Source organism: Colias eurytheme, chromosome 29 (genome assembly GCF_061535395.1).
Source record: "Colias eurytheme isolate Ceu_HAF_F1 chromosome 29, ilColEury1 Martin Lab GWU primary, whole genome shotgun sequence".
NCBI lineage: Eukaryota > Metazoa > Arthropoda > Insecta > Lepidoptera > Pieridae > Colias > Colias eurytheme.
This window is the reverse complement of record NC_143008.1, coordinates 2484084-2505448: the sequence shown is the minus strand read 5'-3', so window position 1 is coordinate 2505448 and position 21365 is coordinate 2484084. Positions and strand designations below refer to the sequence as shown.

The following is a 21365-nucleotide window of genomic DNA, read 5'->3' as shown; positions in this document are numbered from 1 at the left end:
GCACCGCACGAGTACGGTGGTCCGGTCGCACCAGTTCGAACGTCTGTTTATAACTTTACGTCGTGAACTACCGACTGATTAACTGAGTCACTGTTTCACAAAAAATATTTAAAATGCCGTCTTGCGTGGTTAAATGGTGTCGCAACAGTACAATTTTAAATAACAAAACACAAGGGATTACATTCCACAGGGAAGCAAGTTATTTCTTTTATGTTTTAATGACAAAATTATTACGGCAAAATTTATAGAAAAAAATACAGCCGCCATTGTCATCAGGACAGCTGTTGCCATGGCAACATGGCACACACACATGGATGTGTCACCGCCATTACTTCACTCAATGTTTAGGCGATATACCGTCCGTCTTTTTTTATACGTCCATGTGTATACCATTATACTATTTATAATTTGTAATATTATAAATCTGAGTTTATTTGTTTGTTTGTGATGGGGTTAATGAGTCACAAACACTGATTACTTCACAATTAACTTTATTTCTAAGTAAAAATACTGGGAACACATACAGTCGCTATAATGTCACAGAGCAGAGAAAGACCATAGATTATACACCGCAATGGAAGGCACGCAATTTAGAACAACACAGATAATAAATAAATTTACTTTAACACTCCCTTCAATTATGAGCCTTCCACAAATAAAATATAAACAAAAAGTTTCAACTTCACTTAAACATAAGTTTTATATATAACAATTTACTTCTTATTATAACCGAACTTAATATTCACCTCTTATTTAACATACCAAATTTACTTTTAATCAACTTAAGTCTATCTTGCTATACAAACATTCAAAGTTTTCAAATTTGACATACCAATATTACATCTTAACAATTTAAATCTATCTCGAGGTAACGCTTTAGTAAAAATATCAGCAAATTGATGATCTGTACTAACTTACTTTAAAGAAATAATCTTTTCATTATATTTTTCTTTCACAAAATTATACTTAATATCAATATGTTTACAGCGTTTATGAAATTCACTATTTTTAATTACATTTATAGCACTTTGATTGTCAATATTTAAACACACAGATCTTTATTTGTATTCTCCTAAATCACAAAATAATTGTTTTAACCACATTAATTCTTTGGTGGCTTACATTGATAGCATAGACCAAAATCAATGGTTCCTCTTAAATATTTTAATATTTTCTTTTATGGAATCAGTGAGACTCATTATAATTGTGTAAAAACTGACTTACCAGACTGACTGCAAACATAATGTCTGGTCTGCTTACAGTTGCTAGGTGTATAAGTGATCCAACTGCTTCTCTGTATGGTAGCTTGTATGCAGGCATCGACTCATTTTCCTGTAACTGACAGTAGGTGAGAAGGTTTCATCATAGTCGATCCCCTTCGTTTGTGCATAGCCTTTTGCACACAGACGAGACTTGTACCGTGGACCTGTTGGCTCATCCTTTATTCTGAATACCCATTTGCATCCAATCACTTTGGCATTTTCAGGTTTCTCAACCAATGTCCATTTCTGGTTTTCACTATGAGATTGTAATTCCTCACTTATTGACATTTTCCACTTCTCAGAATCAGCTGATGTAATTGCATCATTGTACGTTAAAGGTACATCTAAAATTCCTTTCGTCGTCGTCGTCGTCGTGGTCGTCGTGTCAGCCGTGGGACGTCCACTGCTGGACAAAGGCCTCCCTCAGGGTTTTCCACCACGATTGGTCACCGGCGGCCTGCAAATTCCTTTATTATAGCATAAATATGTTCCAAAATCTTTTAATTTAGAGTGCAACTGTTTATTTCTTGGTCTTAATGTTATGTTTGGAACGGGCAGGTTATTAATATTTGTATCTGGTACATAAATACTGTTTGACGATGAGTCATAAGAATCATATTCATCATAATTACTCACTGTGTTTGTGGAACTTGACTTTGTGCTGTCTGAAGGAAGCTCTTCATCTAGAGACTCGTCCTTTGCTTCAGTTAAGTCCACCGGAACATAGTTTCTTGTTACAGTTGATTCTAGGAAGACTGCATCTCTGCTCTTCACAACCAGTCCAGATGTAGGAATGACAAACCTGTAACCCTTGGTATTAGTACAATAACCAGTAAATATTGCTTTCTGTGCTTTTGGATCCCATTTCTTTCTTTTCTCTTTTGGTAGGTGTACCATCGCTTCACATCCAAATACACGTAGGTGACTAACACTTGGTTTATGTCCCGTCCATATTTCTTGAGGAGTTTTGTAATCTAATGACTTAGTTGGTATTCTATTTAGTAGATAAGCAGCCGTATGGATAGCTTCCGCCCAGTATCTTTTAGATAATTTCGCATTGAGTAACATACACTTGGCTTTTTCTACTAATGTTCTATTAAGTCTTTCAGCGACACCATTTTGCTGTGGTTTATAGGGCACAGTAGTTTGATGTATGATTCCATTACTTTTTAAAAGATCAGAAATATTCTTATTAATATATTCAAGGCCATTATCAGTGCGTAGAAATTTGATTTTACATTCCAATTGTTTCTCTTCATAATGTTTGTATTCTTTAAATTTATCAAGCACCTCTGATTTGTGCTTTAAGAAATAAACAAATACATTTTTTGAAAAATCGTCAATAAAAGTGAGAAAGTACTTAGCATCCTCTGAGAGATTCTGTCTCCATGGGCCCACATACATCGGAATGCACAAGTTCAAGGAGTTTTGTAGCCCTTGTTCCTTTATTTTTGAAAGGCAGTCTCGCTTGTTTTCCTTCTATGCATGTTATGCATGTTAAATTGTTAACATTTTTCTTTAGTACTTTCATACCTTCAGTATTTTCCAATAATTTATCTAAGTCACTGAAATTCAGGTGACCCATACGTTGATGCCACAAATATGCATCATTTTCTTCAACATCAGATATGTAGGCATGCCCATTATACATATTTAGTCAATACATGTTGTTGATAATACTAGCTGTTGCTACTATCTGATTTTTATTGTTCATAATAACACAGCCAGTTTTGTCAAATCTTACTTGGCCTCCACAGCGAATAATCTGACTTACAGATAGTAAGTTTGTAGCTAATTCAGGAACATGTAATACATTTGTAAACAGTACCTTATTTTCTTGACCTTTTTCATTGTAAGTATTTAAGCTCACTTGCCCTGAGCATTGCACTGATAATACTTTGTTATCTGCTACTCTTATATTCTTTATAACGGAAGTAGTCTCATTCTGAAGCAAACTCTTGTCTTTGACCATATGTGAGAATGCGCCTGAGTCCACATACCAGGCATCACACTGTGCAGTTGTCGCAATAAATACAGGAGCATATGATGAACTACTGGAACTTTGTGATACTTCTTTATTTTTCAATTTGCATTCTGGGCTTTTGTGTCCATATTTATTACAGGTGTAGCACCTAGGTCCTTTAGAATGTCTCTTGAAATTTTTCTGAAATTTTTTGTTAACTGCGAATGCATTTGACTCATTTGCATATGGTCTGACATCCTGTAATAATTTTGACTTTACAGAATCTGAAGTAATAGTTATGCCTGAGCTTTCAATGGCCATTATCATTGGTTTGTAGCTATCGGGCAGACCTGAGAGCAACATAGTACCTAGCCACTCGTCGTCCACTTTGAAACCAATGTTTCTGAATTTATGAGCTGTGTTCATTATTCTGCTTACGTACTCCTCTACATTTTGACATTCAGTTAGTGACGTATTACATAAATCACGTAGTAGCCCAACTCTGCGTGTCAGCCCAGAGTCATCAAATGTTGAGGACAATTTATCCCAAACTTCTTTGGCGGTGCGAGCCTCTTGGATATGCACATAGTTCGTGGGATCAACTGAGAGGATTATCTTTGTTCTCGCCTTAGTATCTCGTTTTGGATCTGATTCCATGTTAGATTCTATGCAGTCCCACAACTCCTCATGTTGTAGATATGTTTGCATTGCAAACCGCCAAGTTGCATAGTTTTCCCGAACGGATAGCTTTTCAATTAATGCCAATTGGTTATTTGTTGCCATTTTGTTTGAATTTATTCACTTTCAACACAAAAGTTTGTATTAACAAAAGTCACGTCGCCGGTTTGAGGTTAAGTTCACATAAAATGTTATAATCACTGATTTTACAACGAGATTTCACACTTTCTTTGTTTCTGAGCTATCTGGGCCCATAACCTGATGGGGTTAATGAGTCACAAACACTGATTACTTCATAATTAACTTTATTTCTAAGTAAAAATACTGAGAACACATAGAGGAACACATACAGTCGCTATCACGTCGCTATAATGTCACCAAAGAATGTCATTAATCATTATGTCACAGAGCAGATAGATTATACACCGCAATGGAAGGCACGCAATTTAGAATAACACAGATAATAAATAAATTTACTTTAACAGATTGAACGCGCTAATTTCAGTAACTCACCCCGTTTTCCAATTACAAAGCATAATGCGACTCAGTGCCGCACAATGCCGAATTATGCTGATGCTTGCGCTAAGTTCAGCAGGTTGCGCTAAGTTCAGTGTTGAAAAAAAAAATATTCATAGAGTTAGCAATAACCTCATGAATGTGTAAATAAAGTGGTATACATAATAATTGGTTGAAAAATATTTACGGTTATTTTAAGTAATTTGGATTTTGATTATTTCATTAACATTTTTTTCAATGTTTGTACCTTCATCCATACTTATATTTATTTTTTTAACACAATTTGAATTAACTTTGATTATTTCGAAAAAACTACAATGAAACGAAAGCTTTAAAATTTTTTCCAACAATTAATAATTACTTAGGATAAATCGATTGCACGCATCAATTCACGCGCATTACTTTTTCTAGTGCTCGATTGTGCGATTTGCGAAGCGTTGCTGTAGTTGGAACATTCAACGTTAAACATTATGCCGCATAATGCGCTCTAGTGCTGTAATTGGAAAACGGGGTATATCTGGTCCGATTTGAAAAATTATTTCAGTGTTAAATAGCCCATTTATCGAGGAAGAGTATTATAATTTATATCATCACGCTAAGACCGACAGTAGCGGAGCAAAACCGCGGGGCAAAGCTTCTATATTGGATATTATACTCTCTTCACTAAAATCAAAATTGAATAATAAGCAAATTGAGTGGTAGGTAATCGATGATTATATAGAGTAGTATTTCCAATATAATATTTGTTTAAACAATAGTTTATAAAAAAGAGTGTAATACGATTTGTTCCACATTTGTTCATAATAATTATTACGCTACTTCCAATTATTAAGCGTCTTATTCACGGTCCATCTTGACGTACGTCCCGCCAAGGTAAATACACGATGCACGACGCAAAACGACAGTGAATAGCGTTGACGTACGTCAATAATTATTATTATTATCTTGCTGGATGTGCACGACCAACTTTTCATCCAGCGAGCACCCCCACCACCGCGAACGTCGTGCAGATGGACAGTGAATAGCGCGGACGTGCAGCAGATTAGTGTTGCCAACAGAAATTAATGTAAATACTTGGAAACGTGGCCTATTGATATGATTTTTTTGTGATAACTTAGTGAGTACATGAGCAAGCAAGAAACGGTTATTTTATATTTTTATGAACACAGGAAATCCCAATTATCATTACTTTTGGATCAACCTTGTACACATGGACAGTTTATATTCAGAAGTTATTATTTTAAAAGAACTTCAAGGCGAATTGTTGAATAACACTTATTTTATGCAAAAGTCCACTGCAGAAAAATGGCAATTTATTTAAAATAAATATCTTGTCGAATTTGTGAATAAGAACTAATGAATAAGACGCTTTACGCTTATCCGATAATATTGATTGAGTGACATTTTATGGCGATTGACGTCTGCCAGAGTCCCAGACTGACATTAATAATTGTCAATCGAACATCAAAATATTATACGTATAGAAAAGGTTATGTTTTGATGTAATTTATCTGAGGAAATACCTCTTTATTGTTACAAAGTTGCAACTGACTAAAATTCTAACTCAAAATGCCACCTTTGGAGGGAAATATCCAAGATCTGGATGAGAAAAGCATAGAAAATATTGTGAAATTCGTATCCGATGTTAGAACTGGGTATGTAACAGGTTTTATTTTTGTAACCTTTCTGTTCTAGACTTGCTTATTCATAAACTAGCTGTTCCCCGCTGTTTCACCTATAGCTGAAGAGTTTGTTTCTTTAAACGCCCTAATATCAGGAACTACTGGTCCGATTTGAAAAATTCTTCTGGTGTTCTATAGATAGCCCATTTATCAATGAAAGGTATAGGCTATATATCATCACGCTAATACTAAAATGAGCGGAGCAATACGGATAAGACCGTGGGGCACAGCTAGTGTAAATATATGCCGGTTAAAAAAACTTGGAGGTAATCTTTGGGATATCAGTTTACTCATACTATCAGACTATCCATACATATTTGATTACTTACTAATAAAAAATACATTTTTACAGAAAATTACAAGGCTCTAACAAGATTGCTGTGGCCACTGTGACACTATTGGAACAAATAATCACAGAGGCGCCAAATACAAGTGCATTGTAAGTTTTCTATGATTTTTTCTCCCTAATTACGAATAATAAATTAGAGCTGTTACATTTTCTTTGACTACAAGGGTGACAGTGATAGTGAGTATAGTATGTAGATGTCATGCAGGCAAAATTAGTAACAAGCTGGTTAGTATATCCTGGTGGTTGAAATTTGATAATAAACATAAACAAAAAGTGTATAGTATACATAAGTGTGGCTGTACATGGGCAGCTTGAGCAATTAACGGCTGAGCTACCTACACGGACTGCTCAAGCTGTCTGTCATTGACTGCTGGAACTGTCACTACCAACCGAGCAGTTGACGGCTTGAAGCGGTGGCGACTGCTCGAGCAGTCATGTGTACTGCAGTGAAACTTCTATAGGCGAGTTGAGAGTAAAATTTCAAACTGAGTTTACTCAAACATTTATTTATTCAATTAGACTTCTAGAAGCACATTTGAATTGTAATTACATACTTTTAACATGCATACAGCACACACGGTCTTTTTTTTCACTTGTTGCATGATTTTCCATATATGCGGTGTTTCCAAACGATTACGACTTAAGGGCCTTCAAGAAAAGAGCGTACTCCTACCTTAAAGGCCGGCAATGCACTGACAATGTCCCAGGCATTGCTGGTGCCTATGGGCGACGCAATACACTTAACATCAGGTGACGCGTCTGCTCTGTTGCTTTCTCTTATAAAAAAAAATAAAAAATAAAATATTTTTCCCATCATTTCAGTTCGCTAGTGAACGCAGTGCGCGGGACTGGCCGACGTCTGGCCAAAGCGCTGCCGCAAGAATTAATAGCCGCTAACATGGTGCGCCGTGTGTTGCGTGCCATACGCGATGAGCAGAGGGCGTTGGCTAACCAGGTAATGCTAGAATAAAAAAGAAAATTTCTTTATTCCTATTAAAAAATACATTTATTTTTATTCACATGGAAATATTAAGCTATTGCATAGCTTCTATCGCAGGCCTTGAGCGCGGGGACCGAATCGAGAAATTCCGTAACGAAAAAACCTCACGCTCCCCACTCCGACGGGCGCGGAGGTGTGGCTTGAAGTCGTAGTATGCAATAGCTTTACCGCGGCAGTCCCCGAGTGACACACGTCTTTTTTCTTTTTTTTTTCAATAAAAAGGAAAAGGACTCGGTATTTGGTGAAAACAAAGACCATAAAACTAGTGTTTTTTGTTTGTTAATGAATCTTTACTTTGTTTCTGAATATTTGAAAGTGTTGTTGTAACAAAATGTTTGTTTCACATTGCACATTCACAAATGTGAATTTTATTATTTTTTAAATATCATGATCATCTCTCTTCTAGATATATTGTCTATCAAAAAAACTATATTAAATACTGTTTTTTACTCATTTTCCGTAATAGAATACTAAACTTTTGTTTCATATCTATCTTGCATCTATCTCTATATAGGCCGGGAGATACTGACAAAAAATATTAGGTCATTTGTACTAGTATGGCGGTTTTTCAGGGTCTTAGTACAGTACGAATCAAACTTAATGGCGGCTCGGAACATCGTACGATCCCATTATTTTTGAATCGAACTGTACCATTGGCCGGGTCAGATTAATTTTTATATAAGTGACAAGAGTACGGCAGAACAAGGCCGGGTCAGGTAGTTTTTTAAAGTTAATTAATATATGTTGATTCATTATATTTCAGAGCAGCGAATATTCAGGCGAATCTCTCCAACGCCTAGTATTGGCGGCGTCCAGTCGACGAGCGACTCTACCGTCGAACCATGATCTAAGGGAGCCTATAAGGGACCATATAGCTGAGGTAAGGGATTTTAATTTTCTATTTTAGAAGTGAAAATACTATTAATAATTGAAAATAAAGTAATGGAGAATAGTCCTGCCCTGTCCCACTAAGTGCAGCCCCCATTATTATCTTTTATTTTTTTAATATTGTCTGAGAATACTGTTATTTTTATTTCATGGCTATTTTCATCATCCAATGGCGAGTTCTAATCGTTTTCTCGGTCTTAATATTTTTTTCCATCATTTTTAAAGATATTTTTGATAACACAATCGTTAATTTTACTACTGTAATTTTTACGTACGTAATTTTTGTTTCTGATTATTATTTAAGGGCCCTTAGTAGGTGAAAACGGCAAAATGGACTGTTATCTATGAGCTATAATTGAAAATATTGAAGTTTTTTCGGACTGAAATTTCTAATATGTATTACAGAACGTATGTGTGATGGGATGACTATTTCCAAAACACGATTGGAAAAATTTTGCTCGATAAAAAAAATCCTGAAGTTACCTCTAACATATATCATATATAAATGCTCATTACAACCGTATTTTACGATAATAATTCGTATAAAATCACAAATACATAGGTATTTACTATTTACCTTCTCGATTTCGTGACTGAGAATTACTAAATATTTTCATTCACTTTTTGATAAAAATGTAAATGGCGCTTACGATTTTTAGTTTCGAGCACGTTGATTCCATACTAAACGTGGGGGCCCACGCCCCTTACCGAATAGCTGAATTTTCGCTGACCGCCTAACCCCTCTTAATTGTGGATTCGTGCGATGCGTGCGTGCGTGCATTGTTGCTTAAGTTACTGATCTGTACTGAATATTATAATCTATACTTAATATTCTAAAGCTGAAGAGTTTGTTTGTTTGCTTGAACGCGCTTATCTCGGGAACTACTGGTACGATTTGAAAAATTTTTTCGGTGTTAGATAGCCCATTTATCGAGGAAGACTATATTATATCATCACGCTAAGATCAACAGGAGCGGAGCACTGCGGATAAAACCGTTGGGCACAGCTAGTTTTAAATATAAAAGTATTGCATGCAATAATATACGACTATTTCGAAGCTACAAACATCAATCCTACATTGTTCTTCTGAATTGTATTTTTTTTTTGACGTGACAACGTCATAATTCGATAGTTCATTATTATTAAGATAAGATAATTCGGTAGAGCCGGCTGCACGCACGAAAAAACATGACTCATGCGGCGTTACCTCGCTCTGAGGCGTTCCATGTAGGGCTTGAAGTGCAAGCGAGAGCGCGGAACGAGCGACAAAGAAGCACAATTGGACGTTGTCACGTTCAACTATCGTCAGTAAACCGACTTTACAGACAACCAATTTTTTTTTTTTCATTATTATACAGCTTCTAGCGGAACTAGAGTCAAGTACATCATCGATATGCGGTCAAGCGAAAGAGCACATACACGCAGACGAAGTGATTCTAACATATGGCGCTAGTGTATTAGTGGAAAAATTTATAAAATCTTCGGGGACGAATAAAGTGAAGCTCGTCGTGGTTGAGGGTCCGCAGGTTGGTGAGGTATGTGTGGATAAACAAACAAAATTAATAAATACTTAAATGAATTCTTACTAATATTATAAATGCGAAAGTGTGTTTGTTTATTTGTCTCTCTGTCACATCGCAATGTGAGGAGGCTAGAGAGTGATACTGGCTTTTTTAGGAGTCAAGAAAATAAGCCTGTCACAAAAGAATAATGGAACTTCTTTACAGTGGATTCAGGTTGATCGAGTTTTGAATTTATCCATTTCAAATACATAATATAAATAAAATATTTTCATCAAACAAAGAGTAACAAACATACACCCTCACAAAGGATAGTAGGATTAGTAGGATAGGATGTTTTTGATCAAATATAATGCTTTCTATCCCCTCATAAGATAATGTTTTAAATAGGAATTAAGATAAAACCATTGAGATAATATTAATATGGAGACGACACCGCCTACATCACTTATGTTACGTCATATGGCGTATGTTGAGCGGTTTTTTTTAATGGTTTTAAAGTGAAACGCATCAAATATGCCTTCGTGTGTGTTACGATATTGCACAAATAATACGGAAAAGTGCAAAGGAATAACTTTCATCGGTAAATACCGAACTAGATAATAATTTTTAAAACTTAGTTAGAGCAAAAAAATGGCGCACAGATTTTGTTCGTGGTGTCTCCTCCATACGTAGTAATATTATCTCAATGGATAAAACAATATATATTTGACAGGCGGCAGCAATGGCGGCCCGTCTCAGCGCGCTCGGTGTCAATGTGACGTATGTCAATGGCGCTGCTGCTGGCGCGCTAATGCCGAGAGTTAATAAGGTTTGTGTTTTTTTTATCTGTTGGTTTTTTGCTTTTTTTTTGGCGGGTAAAAAAAATTTAGTGTAACATTTTTTCGTTACGCGTGACATTTTTTCGTTACGCGCCATCTTTTTCTTACCACGCGTGATTCGACGTATTTCTGTAGTTGCATATAGTAAATTATTTTTTGAAAAATAAGGTCATAAAGAAGTTTCACTCTTTACGTGTGTACACTAGTACACGCACACTTTCTTTTTTTTTTAATTGACTGGTAAGATATTGAAGTACGTTTATTAATTTTAAAATTGAGAAAAAATATTAAGTTAGTATGCAAAAATATATATAAGCATTCAACACAGCTATTGCTATATATTTGAAAGAGGTTTTCGATATAAGTGTATTTTTATAAGTTACTTTTGAAGTGAAACTTCTTTATGCGCGTTGAGAGTAAAATTTCAAGGCAATACCGCCACGTCATGGAGTGTGGTGACGATTTTGGTACCTTTGAATCTTGCCAAAGACGTTTCACTTCTGACACGTGTGCTCGGTACACACGCTCTTTTTTAAATTAACTTTGCTAATTTTTATATAAAATATTATACCTATGTATTGCCTTCTCTTTTCAGGTGGTAGTGGGGGTTAGAGCAGCCCTCGCAGGGGGTGCGGTTTTGGGGGAGGGGGGATTGTTAGCTGTGACCACAGCTGCAAGACATTATAGCGTGCCGGTGAGATTTTATATTCTTAATATACATATATCAATCTCGTGTCACAATGTTTGTCCTCAATGGACTCCTAAACCACTTAACCGATGATAATAAAATTCGCACAGCATGTGCAGTTCGATCCAACTTGAGAGATAGGATAGGTTTTATCCCGGAAATCCCACGGGAAAGGGAACTATGCGGGGTTTTCTCTGAAAACGCGGGCGAAGCCGCGGGCGGAAAGCTAGTTTATTATAGTTTTTGAAAGAAGACAGGAAAACTAAGTAAAAATGCTGTTAATTATATTTGTTTAAGATCACATGCAGGATTAGTGAGTTCATAGTTTTTTTGCTAAAACCAAAATTTTATGTATAATTTTCTAATTAGGAGAATCTATATTGACTAGGTTGCCAGTCAAAATTTGGCCGCAAGCATGCTGTTAATTATATCTAAAATAAGGAATACCTTATCTACACTTCTACACTAATATAATAAAGAGGAAAACTTTGTTTGTTTGATTGTAATGAATAGGCTCATAAACTACTGGACCGATTTTATAATATCATCATGCTAAGACCAAAAGGAGCGGAGTAATGCGGGTGAAACCGCGCGGCACAGCTAGTTTTTGATATAATTAACAGCATTTTTTGCTCTTTTAAAATATCAAAGTTTCATCACTGGCCGCGAAAGTTCATCACGACGCCACTAGCCCATACAATAGTACCCAAACCTCTTTATTTTTTTTTTTCGACTGGCTGTTTAACTCATTGGCTACAGATTTATGAAAAAAAGACGTGTTGCACTCCGGGAGTGCCGGCAGAAGTGAAAACTTGATTAATTATTAACGTTGAGCATGTTTGATATCCATCCGTCTTACGCTTATTCGATCAGGTCACGTGTCCTGACGCGAGTTTAAGATTTTATCCCCATTACAGAAAAAGTGCTCAACGCCGCTAAAGAAGTTTTCACTTCAAAAAAAATTAACCTCATCATCTTTTAACAAATAAATGTGTTTCAGATTTAAATGTTTATTTATGACAGGTGGTGGTACTATCGCCACTATACAAGATGTCACCACTTTACTCGTGTAACCACACACACTTCAACGAATTGGCTCCACCCTACACTGCACTACCGTATATGTGAGTATTTATACTAAATTATAAAGCTGAAGAGTTTGTGTGTTTGAACGTGCTAATCTCAGGAACTACTGGTCCGATTTGAAAAATTCTTTCGGTGTTAGATAGCCCGTTTATCGAGGAAGGCTATAGGCTATATATCATCTCGCTAAGACCAACAGGAGCGGAGCCACGCGGGTGAAACAGCGAAGCGCAGCTAGTTTTTAATTTAGGATTACTAAATTCTTTTTCTTTACTACTGATATTTCACTATAGATTTTTGAAGTGAAACTTCTTTATCGGATAATCGGAGTTGGAAAAAAATTGAGTGTAACATTTTTTCGTTACGCGTGACTTTTTTCCGTTATGCGCCATCTTTTTCTTATCCCTACCACGCGTGATTCGACGTATTTCTGTAAAGTTGCATATTATAGTAAATTATTTTTTGAAAAATAAGGTCATAAAGAATTTTCACTTCTTACGTGTGTACACTAGTACACGCACACATTTTTTTATTTATTTTTACATACACAGGAGTGGGGAGAGCGCAGTGACGCAGGTGTTCGCGCCGATGTATGATTTTGTGCCGCACGACCATGTCACATTGTTTGTTACCAATTTGTGAGTACTATTTTAATTTCTAGTATGTATTTGTTAAATATGTACTAGCTTTCAGCCCGCGGCTTCGCCCGCGTTTTCAAAGAAAAACCCGCATAGTTCCCGTTATTTCCTTGATAAAACTTATCCTATGTGTTAATCCAAGTTACCATCTATACGTGTGCTAAATTTCATTGTAATCGGTTCAGTACTATTTGCGTGAAAGATTAACAAACACACACACTCACACACATCCTCACAAACTTTCGCATTTACAATACTACTAGGACTTGTATTGCTCTTGTTTTTTTATACTGTATTTAGTGTGCAATAAATAATTTTTCGTTAATTTTTATTCTGTGTACATAAGTTACATCACTTCTAAGTATCATCAAATTTACTTCAGTGGTTTTCGCGTGAAAGAGTTACACAAAGCTATAAAAAAAATCTGTACACAATCAAACTTTCGTGCTTCACTACATAGTATAAAACAAAGTCGCTTTTTCTGTCCCTATGTATGCTTAAATCTTTAAAACTACGAAACGGATTTTGATGCGGTTTTTTGTAATAGATAGAGTGATTCAAGAGGAAGGTTTTAGTATATAATTTATTAGGTTTTAGACAAAGCGGGCGAAGCCGCGGGCGGAAAGCTAGTATAATATTAAAGTAGTATTGTTGTTAAATATTTATGTTCTTATGTGAAATTGATCCTTTTCACAGACAAACTTATGATTTTATTTTTATTTTTCAGAGGAGGCAGTTCTCCATCTTATATTTATCGTCTCCTGTCAGAGTTGTACGATCCAAATGATTATCAAATTTAAATGGAAACCTTGTAAATAAAATATATTATTGGAAATTTGTTGTTTTATTTTACAATTCCTAGACCTTTTAGAATAATCTAATACCTATGAAGTAAATTAACTAAGTGCTTTTGCAGAAAGAAAGTCTATACTAATATTACATTTTGGTTGCTTGTTTGTTTGAATGCGCCAATATCAAGAACCACTGGTCCGATTTAAAAAATTATTTCGGAGTTTGATAGCCCATTTATCGAGGAAGGCTATAGGGTCTGTGCTATAGGCTATATACATATATTATATCACGCTAAGACCAACAGAAGCGGAGCCATGCGGGTAAAACCGCGGAGCATAGCTAGTAAAAATAACTGCTAAAGTTGTTCTATAACTAGACCCTAATCAAAAAATACCTTAATAGATTTCGACATTACGTAATTAATCATAAATGGGAGGCAAGTAGGAAATCTTGATTATTTGATTACTAAACGTCATACATTAAGAAGAACGCCATCTAGTGAGCATTTACCTAAAGTTTTTACATGCCATGTATCATAGATGGCACTACTGATCTAAACATAAACCAATTTTATTATTTCTCTTTCGGGAGAACAGATCTTGAGCTGTATGATATCTTTTAAAAATTTGTTTAATCACTTTTTGTCTTGCAATATGTTCTAAAACAAAACCCTTTAAGTACCATTTAAGTACCAAGTTTTTAACTTAAAACGAGAATTTATTTTTATGAAATTACATATACTAGCCAAAATAGGTATATTATATCAAGGTTATCAACATTTTGTTATATTACCGATCTGTGAGATTCGAATCGATATATTTGTTATTAGTAATGCATGATATATTTTCTAAACAAATAGAGCATTGATACGTGAAATTTAAATTATCCCGGAATATTGGGAGACTGGCTTTGTCCTAAAATGTATTTCTTTTTCACTCAGACGCTATGAGTTAAAATGAGACGGATGCCTACGTCATTCGTTTTGTATCTAACTTCACTTTACTATTCGTGCGTCATGTTGACTACATTTTAATAACAATGGGTGGGACTTTGCGTCCTGACATTGCTGCAGCGCTTTAACGTTAGACTAGCTAGACCACTCGTATTGTGTACAAAATTTTTAAAGCTCTAAAGCGCTTTGTTGTCTCATGAATACGAGTTGTGTAAAGTTATTTTTTATAGCTTACGTATTGTGCAGTCGAACAGGGCGCAGCGCAGCTCCTTTTATCTTAATTTTTTTAGTTTCTCCCTAGAATTACATACTTTAAGTGCAAATATTGTACATTTAAGCAATATACTGAGTGTGTATAGTGAACATATAAAGTAATTAGTGTTTCATCGTACTTGTTACGAGATAGAGTTTATCGTGTGATTCATGGTAATAATGTGAACAGTGACGAAGTCTGAAGTGCGCGATAACACGCCTCCGTTGTTCTCAATCACCTTAAGCCCGTATAATGACTTGTGTTAAATTTATGCAATCGCATCTGTGGCTAATATAAAATCGATATTTCGCTAGACTTATCATAGACGTTACAGACTAGCCTTCGCAAAATCTCACTCGTCACGTTTTATTAGCGACATCACAATTGTTCGTTGAAATAGTAACAATTGCATCACTTGAATAAATAAATAGTCGTCATTATTTAATTTGAATACGTTTGGCGGTCGTATTTGTATTCAGTGCGCGATTATCGCGCCAGAGGTCGCCCCTCGTATCCGTGAAGTTGCCGAGCTTGCTTGCCTTCGGCCCTTCGCCGTTCGCCATTCAGTCCGCGCGATCTTCGTGTCGTTGCAGTCGTCTCAAAACAAATAGCTAGGGCTCCAGTGGAGTCCTATAATTAAAATTTTTCGAGTTTACATAGTAACTGTGTTGCAGTGCAGTGGTTTTGTGATTTTTTGTGTTTTTTGATTATTGGATAGCGGGCGTGTGAGCCCGCAAGTACGGCGCAGATCAATACGTGTAGCATGGCGCATTCAGAATGAGCCAAGGGGGCTCACGACGGCCCTACTCGCGCGGGGGCCCGCGCTGGCACCCTCGCTATAAGGATTATTGGGACTACGAACAAAATTACAGGTACAAAAATTTTCTCTACCCGCTTCTCAAGCTACGAAAGTTACGCATATTTTCTTGATTACGCGACGTGACGTTTACTGGTTTTTTATTAATTCATTATGTATTATGCTATTTTGTGCTCCGTCGTGTTTAAAATAGCGTAGCTATTATATTTACACGTGGTCGTTTTTTATTTTTAATTAGTTGTCGTGTTGATAAAGTTAGTTTGTGTACATGTGTATATTATTTACATTCTATGTACTTGTAGATAGATATCAATAACATTACATTAGTTATATGTATTAGTTTTTAAATCTGTATTAGGTCATAATCTACTAAATCGTCCATCTGGTCTGTTAAAACATTTGAAATGGTTATATAAATAGAAAATCCCCTATACAGAGGTACTTTATTATGTGTTGCAGCAGATGTTTTATTTACAGCCCTTTTTATTTACTGCTGGCATCTGCCCTCATTGTATAGCATATCAGAACCTTATTTATACTCTATAGTATGCACAAATGGTAGATTTCCATTAATTTATGTTACTAGGAATGAGGTATGTGTGCATTTTAAAACACTGTCATTACAATTAACTGTCTAGGTCTATATACATTCATTAAGTATAGAAGTATTCATGGGAAATAATACAGTCAGCCCACAGCTGTCAATAGATTACTAATTATAAGTTATAAAGTCCTTATATATTTTGCTTTTATATTGATTTTTAAAGTTGTAGTTCTACTATCTTTTTAAACACAACACACTTATTAATATACTACCACACCCCGGACACTCCATACAAAATGATCGTTTTGACAGTCACACTGTAGAGACTGCAAATGTGTGTGTTAACGCTTTATGGTTGGCACATTTGTGACTAGCGTAAAAAAAATTCGCGTTTTTCTGATGAAATACATCCGTAAACAGCACAATATCTAACCATTTTCTACGAAAAACGATAATCACAAATCCAAAATAATAAAATTACTTTATGTCAATTTGATTAATGTTGTCAATCTTCGTTGCGTATCGTCCTTGCAGAAAAATATGGCCCATTTTATGTCTGATCGCGCGGGGTGAGGTAAGTTTAATTTTGGCGGGAGGCGGAGAGTGTCCGTTCTGTAGCGTTTAGCTACTATTATGTATTCTGTGATACTACTTTAATATTTATAAGTCTTGATTACAATACATTTATTAGGGCTAAAATAAATGCTTCTTTTAGAAATATCTTAAATGTTTTCTGACTCTTTACTTAGAGAAGGTGGGAGGGTTCTTTGATACTGTCAGTTAAGCTACACATGATTAAAATTGTGTGCATAAATTTTTTAACTGTAAGAAATAGGCAATACACATGAACGGTGATGAAATGTACTGAAATTTTTATTAAAGTCACACCACACTTTAAAAGTGAAGTCCCATGTCACCAAGTGGGGTAAGGGGCAGATGTATTATACATCTGTTTCACTGATCGATTTTCCTTAGGGATGAGTTGGTGATCAGCCTTCTGTGTCCTACCAGACAAAGCTTTTTTTTTTCTTCGTCTCCACCGGGAATCGAACCATGGACCCCTCGGTGCTACGTGTCAACCTCTGTACCAAGGAGGCAGTCAACGCCACTCTTTACATGAACAGAATAACTTGCCAAGTGGCTTTTAAAGAAAGTCACAGTGACATAACATTGTACCTAACTAGGTTCATGAGTTATGTAATAAATATAACATTTAGATAAAACCTGTAACGCTAGAAATCTTAATTATTGAAATGTCCAGTGAAATCTGAAATTTCACCTCATTTGTATGCATTTTGTTGACGATCAAGGATGTTATCACATATTAGAAGTTTAATTAATACTGCGAAAAATCTTATCTATACTAATCTTATATATAAAAATGAATCGCAAAATGTGTTGGTAAGCGCATAACTCGAGAACGGCTGAACCGATTTCGATAATTCTTTTTTTATTATATTCCTTGAAGTACGAGGACGGTTTTTATGTAAATATGTACCACGGGCGAAGCCGGGGCGGACCGCTAGTATAATATATAAATCTTGTGTCACAATGTTTGTCCTCAATGGACTCCTAAACCACTTAACCGATTATAAGAAAATTCGCACACCATGTGCAGTTCGATCCAACTTGAGAGATAGGATAGTTTAAACATGTAGGTACCACGGGCGAAGCCGGGGCGGACCACTAGTACTAATATAATGAAGGTGAGTTTGTTTACTTGAACATGCTGATCTCAGGAAGCACAGGTCCGATTTGATTAATTATTTCACTGTTAGATAGTCCATTTATTGAAGAAGGCTATAGGCTATATATCGCGTCATTGCAATACCGTCACGTCGTGGATTAAGGCGATGATTTTGGTATCTTTTAATCTTTCCAAAGAAGTTTCACTTTTGACATTTGTGCTCAGCACACATTTTTTTTAAATAAAGGTTCTAGAGGAAATAAATATAAAATTAAAGCAGTATGTAGTTTTGTAATCAATTACATATTATAATGTAATCAATGTAATCGGATTGTGTAAATTCAACTCACACTATGGAATCCACAAGGGTATATAATGTAAAATTATGCAACCCATGTGCTATAATATGTAGTTACAAAACATTGTTGTATTTTAAGTAAGTTTGTTTGTGTGTTGATTGTTTTATGTATTACTAGCTTTCCGCCTGCGGCTTCGCCCGCGTTTTCGAATAAAACAGTTATAGCATAGTTCCCGTTCCCGTTGGATTTCCGGAATGAAACCTATCCTATGTGTTAATCCATACCCTCTATATGTGTGCAAAATTTCATTGTTATCGGTTCAGTAGTATTTGCGTGAAAGAATTATGAGTTGGAACATACGTACACATACATCCATCCTCACAAACTTTCGCATTTATAATATTAGTAAAATTAGTAAAAATAATATAGGTACTGTCGAAAAGAAAATAATGTATTCACGAGAAGATGGGAGCAACCCTTTATGGAGTTTCTTGCCGATTCTTCTCCATAGATACTGCTTTCCGAATCGGTAGTAAATGTTAAAAATACTTATGTAATGACGATTCGAAAGTGCTACTAATTAGTAGTCTAATTGAATAAATGAATGTTTGAGTTTGAGTTTGAACTACTGTTTAACTAAATAGGTATACAGAATGTACCATATCATACATAATAATATAATCCACAAAATCGTCCACACAACCCAGCCTGGGACAGCATAAGGAGCGGTGACTGGCAAATGAGAAGAAAAAAATCACACAGCTCACATCCGCGTAGTATATATTTAGGGCGGCGGGCCGTTGAACCCGAAGGTCGGACTACCTGCGCGGGCGCACGGCTGTCGACGTTGATTTTTTTTTTTCACCCACAAGGACCGGTAAGGTGTAGCAATTGAGTATAGGCTTTCGCATGGTTCGAATGAGGCGAGTGTAAAATTACGTATGTATGTGCGTGTTCGTAATTGGGTTCAGCGCCATCTAGTTGGCAGTTTGGAGAAGTTTTAAATGGTAATTTACCAAGTTTGCTCACACTTTATTAAAGGTAAAAGGGGAAAAATATGTGAACAGAAAGAATCTTTTAGAAAAATACCAACCGATTTTATACAAGATATCTGCGTAGATAGATTTTAGCCAAGAAAAACATAGTTTGAAACGAAATTTTGCACGTTAAGACAACCCGAGCGCACCCATAGGCTATAGCATATTATATTATACATAGTGATATATTGTCACATCACACGACCATGCAGAGATAATACGTTTGCGGCTACGCCCAGCGACCAAGAAAACCGATCCACCCTCAATGTGTTTCCATATGGCTATGTTTACATGGTTTACAGACACGTTTGGCTTTTATCAGCCCCCGAAACACGTATAGAGATAAACACACACACAAGCACACACACATGAATAGACCAATGCTTTGAAGAAAAAGCACACACATATTCCGCCTTTTGAATAGACCAATGCTATGTTATCGAGATTTTTGAAGTGATGTTTCCCTTGAGGTATGTGGTATGAGGGAGATTTATTGGGAAGGTTCCCCATTTTGGGGTATAACTATAAGGGAAATTCAACGAATAGTTGGTTATTAGGCCTTCCTGGTAAGGACATGCTTAATCGAGAATTTTATTATATACCTGACACTTTTAGCAGAGCTTAAACTCATGATAGATCCAGCAAACAATATTTACGTAATTAAAAAACATTCGTAACGTATAAATGTTTGGTTGCTTAGGGATTCAAAATCGCTGAACAATAGGGAAATAACTGATTTTACATTTAGTACTGTGTACACTTAAATTTAACCTAGTCCTTTTTAAAGTAATTTCGTATAAGCCATACCCGTATAAAAGATCTTATCTGCCTCGACGTTTTCATGATTTGAATGACCTAACTACTACATAGTTATAGATACACATCAAAGCTTGAACAAGGACACAGGCTACATTTTATCGTGCAAACAATAGTTTGACAAGGGTGAAATAGCTGTATGAGGGTACCGGCGATAACGCGACACGCGAGCGAAGCCGCCGGCGGTATACTAGTATGTTATATAAGTATCGGTAATGCAGTTTCTACAGAACTGCATATAGTTGTGTAGTTAAAAATTGATTGGTTTTGGTTGAAGATTTATGGCAGTTGGTGCATGCATAGATAGCACCGCTATAAAGTATAACTAGTGCTTTGAAAATAGAGTTAGGTATCACAAAAATGTCCGTTTTTCATAAACATGAGGTTTATTTTTGAGAGTACATAATATATAATAATGTGTCTATCAAGTAGATCTCTTTCGCACGCGTGACGCGATGCTCTGTAGCCTAAATGGATTGACAAATCTTAGCTTGAAAGGTGTCGTTAGATTAGTCTTCATTGTGAGTTGAATAATATCATTTTGGTGAGCAATTTGATCTCACACGCATGATTTCATTCCTTAAATAATTATTATATACTAGCTTACCGCCCGCGGCTTCGCCCGCTTTGTCTAAAACCCTAATAAATTATATACTAAAACCTTCCTCTTGAATCACTCGTTCTATTAAAAAAACCGCATCAAAATCCGTTGCGTAGTTTTAAAGATTTAAGCATACATAGGGACATAGGGACAGAGAAAGCGACTTTGTTTTATACTATGTAGTGATTTATATAGCATAAGTCATAACACACACAAATCGTTTGGTCATTTACGACTCATTCACATAAAATTTGCAAGAGAGCATTGGTCATGTGATCAGACGTCATGAAAATATTACACAATTCTAATAAAATATAACATCGTCACTTTATTTTAATATCCTATGCGATTCTAATACAATACGTCGGGTGTGAATTTTTCTACAAGCGGCTATAAATATTATTCTTATTCTTTTCTGTATCGCTTTGTGTTTTCAATGAAACGTTCGCAATTTGTCCGTTTGTAAGTATAGGTTTGAA

The 21365-nt window shown here is 35.7% G+C and overlaps 3 protein-coding genes across 7 annotated transcripts in view; 2 read left to right on the top strand and 1 right to left on the bottom strand.

The window, feature by feature from the left end:
• Positions 1-1801: 1801 nt before the first annotated feature.
• On the bottom strand, positions 1802-4008 carry LOC149896091 (uncharacterized). Its single transcript, XM_090118402.1, has 3 exons — positions 3037-4008; positions 1899-2564; positions 1802-1837 (listed from the first exon to the last, which is right to left on the bottom strand). The coding sequence occupies exons 1-3, from the start codon at positions 4006-4008 to the stop codon at positions 1802-1804; spliced, it is 1674 nt and encodes a 557-aa protein (XP_089974528.1).
• A 1850-nt stretch (positions 4009-5858) lies between these two features.
• On the top strand, positions 5859-13923 carry eIF2Bbeta (eukaryotic translation initiation factor 2B subunit beta). Its single transcript, XM_090117891.1, has 10 exons — positions 5859-6074; positions 6454-6540; positions 7273-7405; positions 8214-8330; positions 9697-9873; positions 10574-10669; positions 11275-11373; positions 12391-12491; positions 13002-13088; positions 13816-13923. The coding sequence occupies exons 1-10, from the start codon at positions 5989-5991 to the stop codon at positions 13886-13888; spliced, it is 1056 nt and encodes a 351-aa protein (XP_089974017.1). The 5' UTR covers positions 5859-5988; the 3' UTR covers positions 13889-13923.
• Positions 13924-15083: 1160 nt separating this feature from the next.
• The window catches only part of LOC149896089 (uncharacterized), a 52013-nt gene continuing 45731 nt past the window's right edge, over positions 15084-21365 (top strand). For all 5 annotated transcript variants that reach the window (XM_090117888.1, XM_090117890.1, XM_090117889.1 and 2 more), the window contains exon 1: positions 15084-15957. In XM_090117888.1, coding sequence (XP_089974014.1) covers positions 15863-15957 — 95 coding nt within the window. In that variant the 5' untranslated portion in view covers positions 15084-15862. The remainder of the gene's footprint in view (positions 15958-21365) is intronic.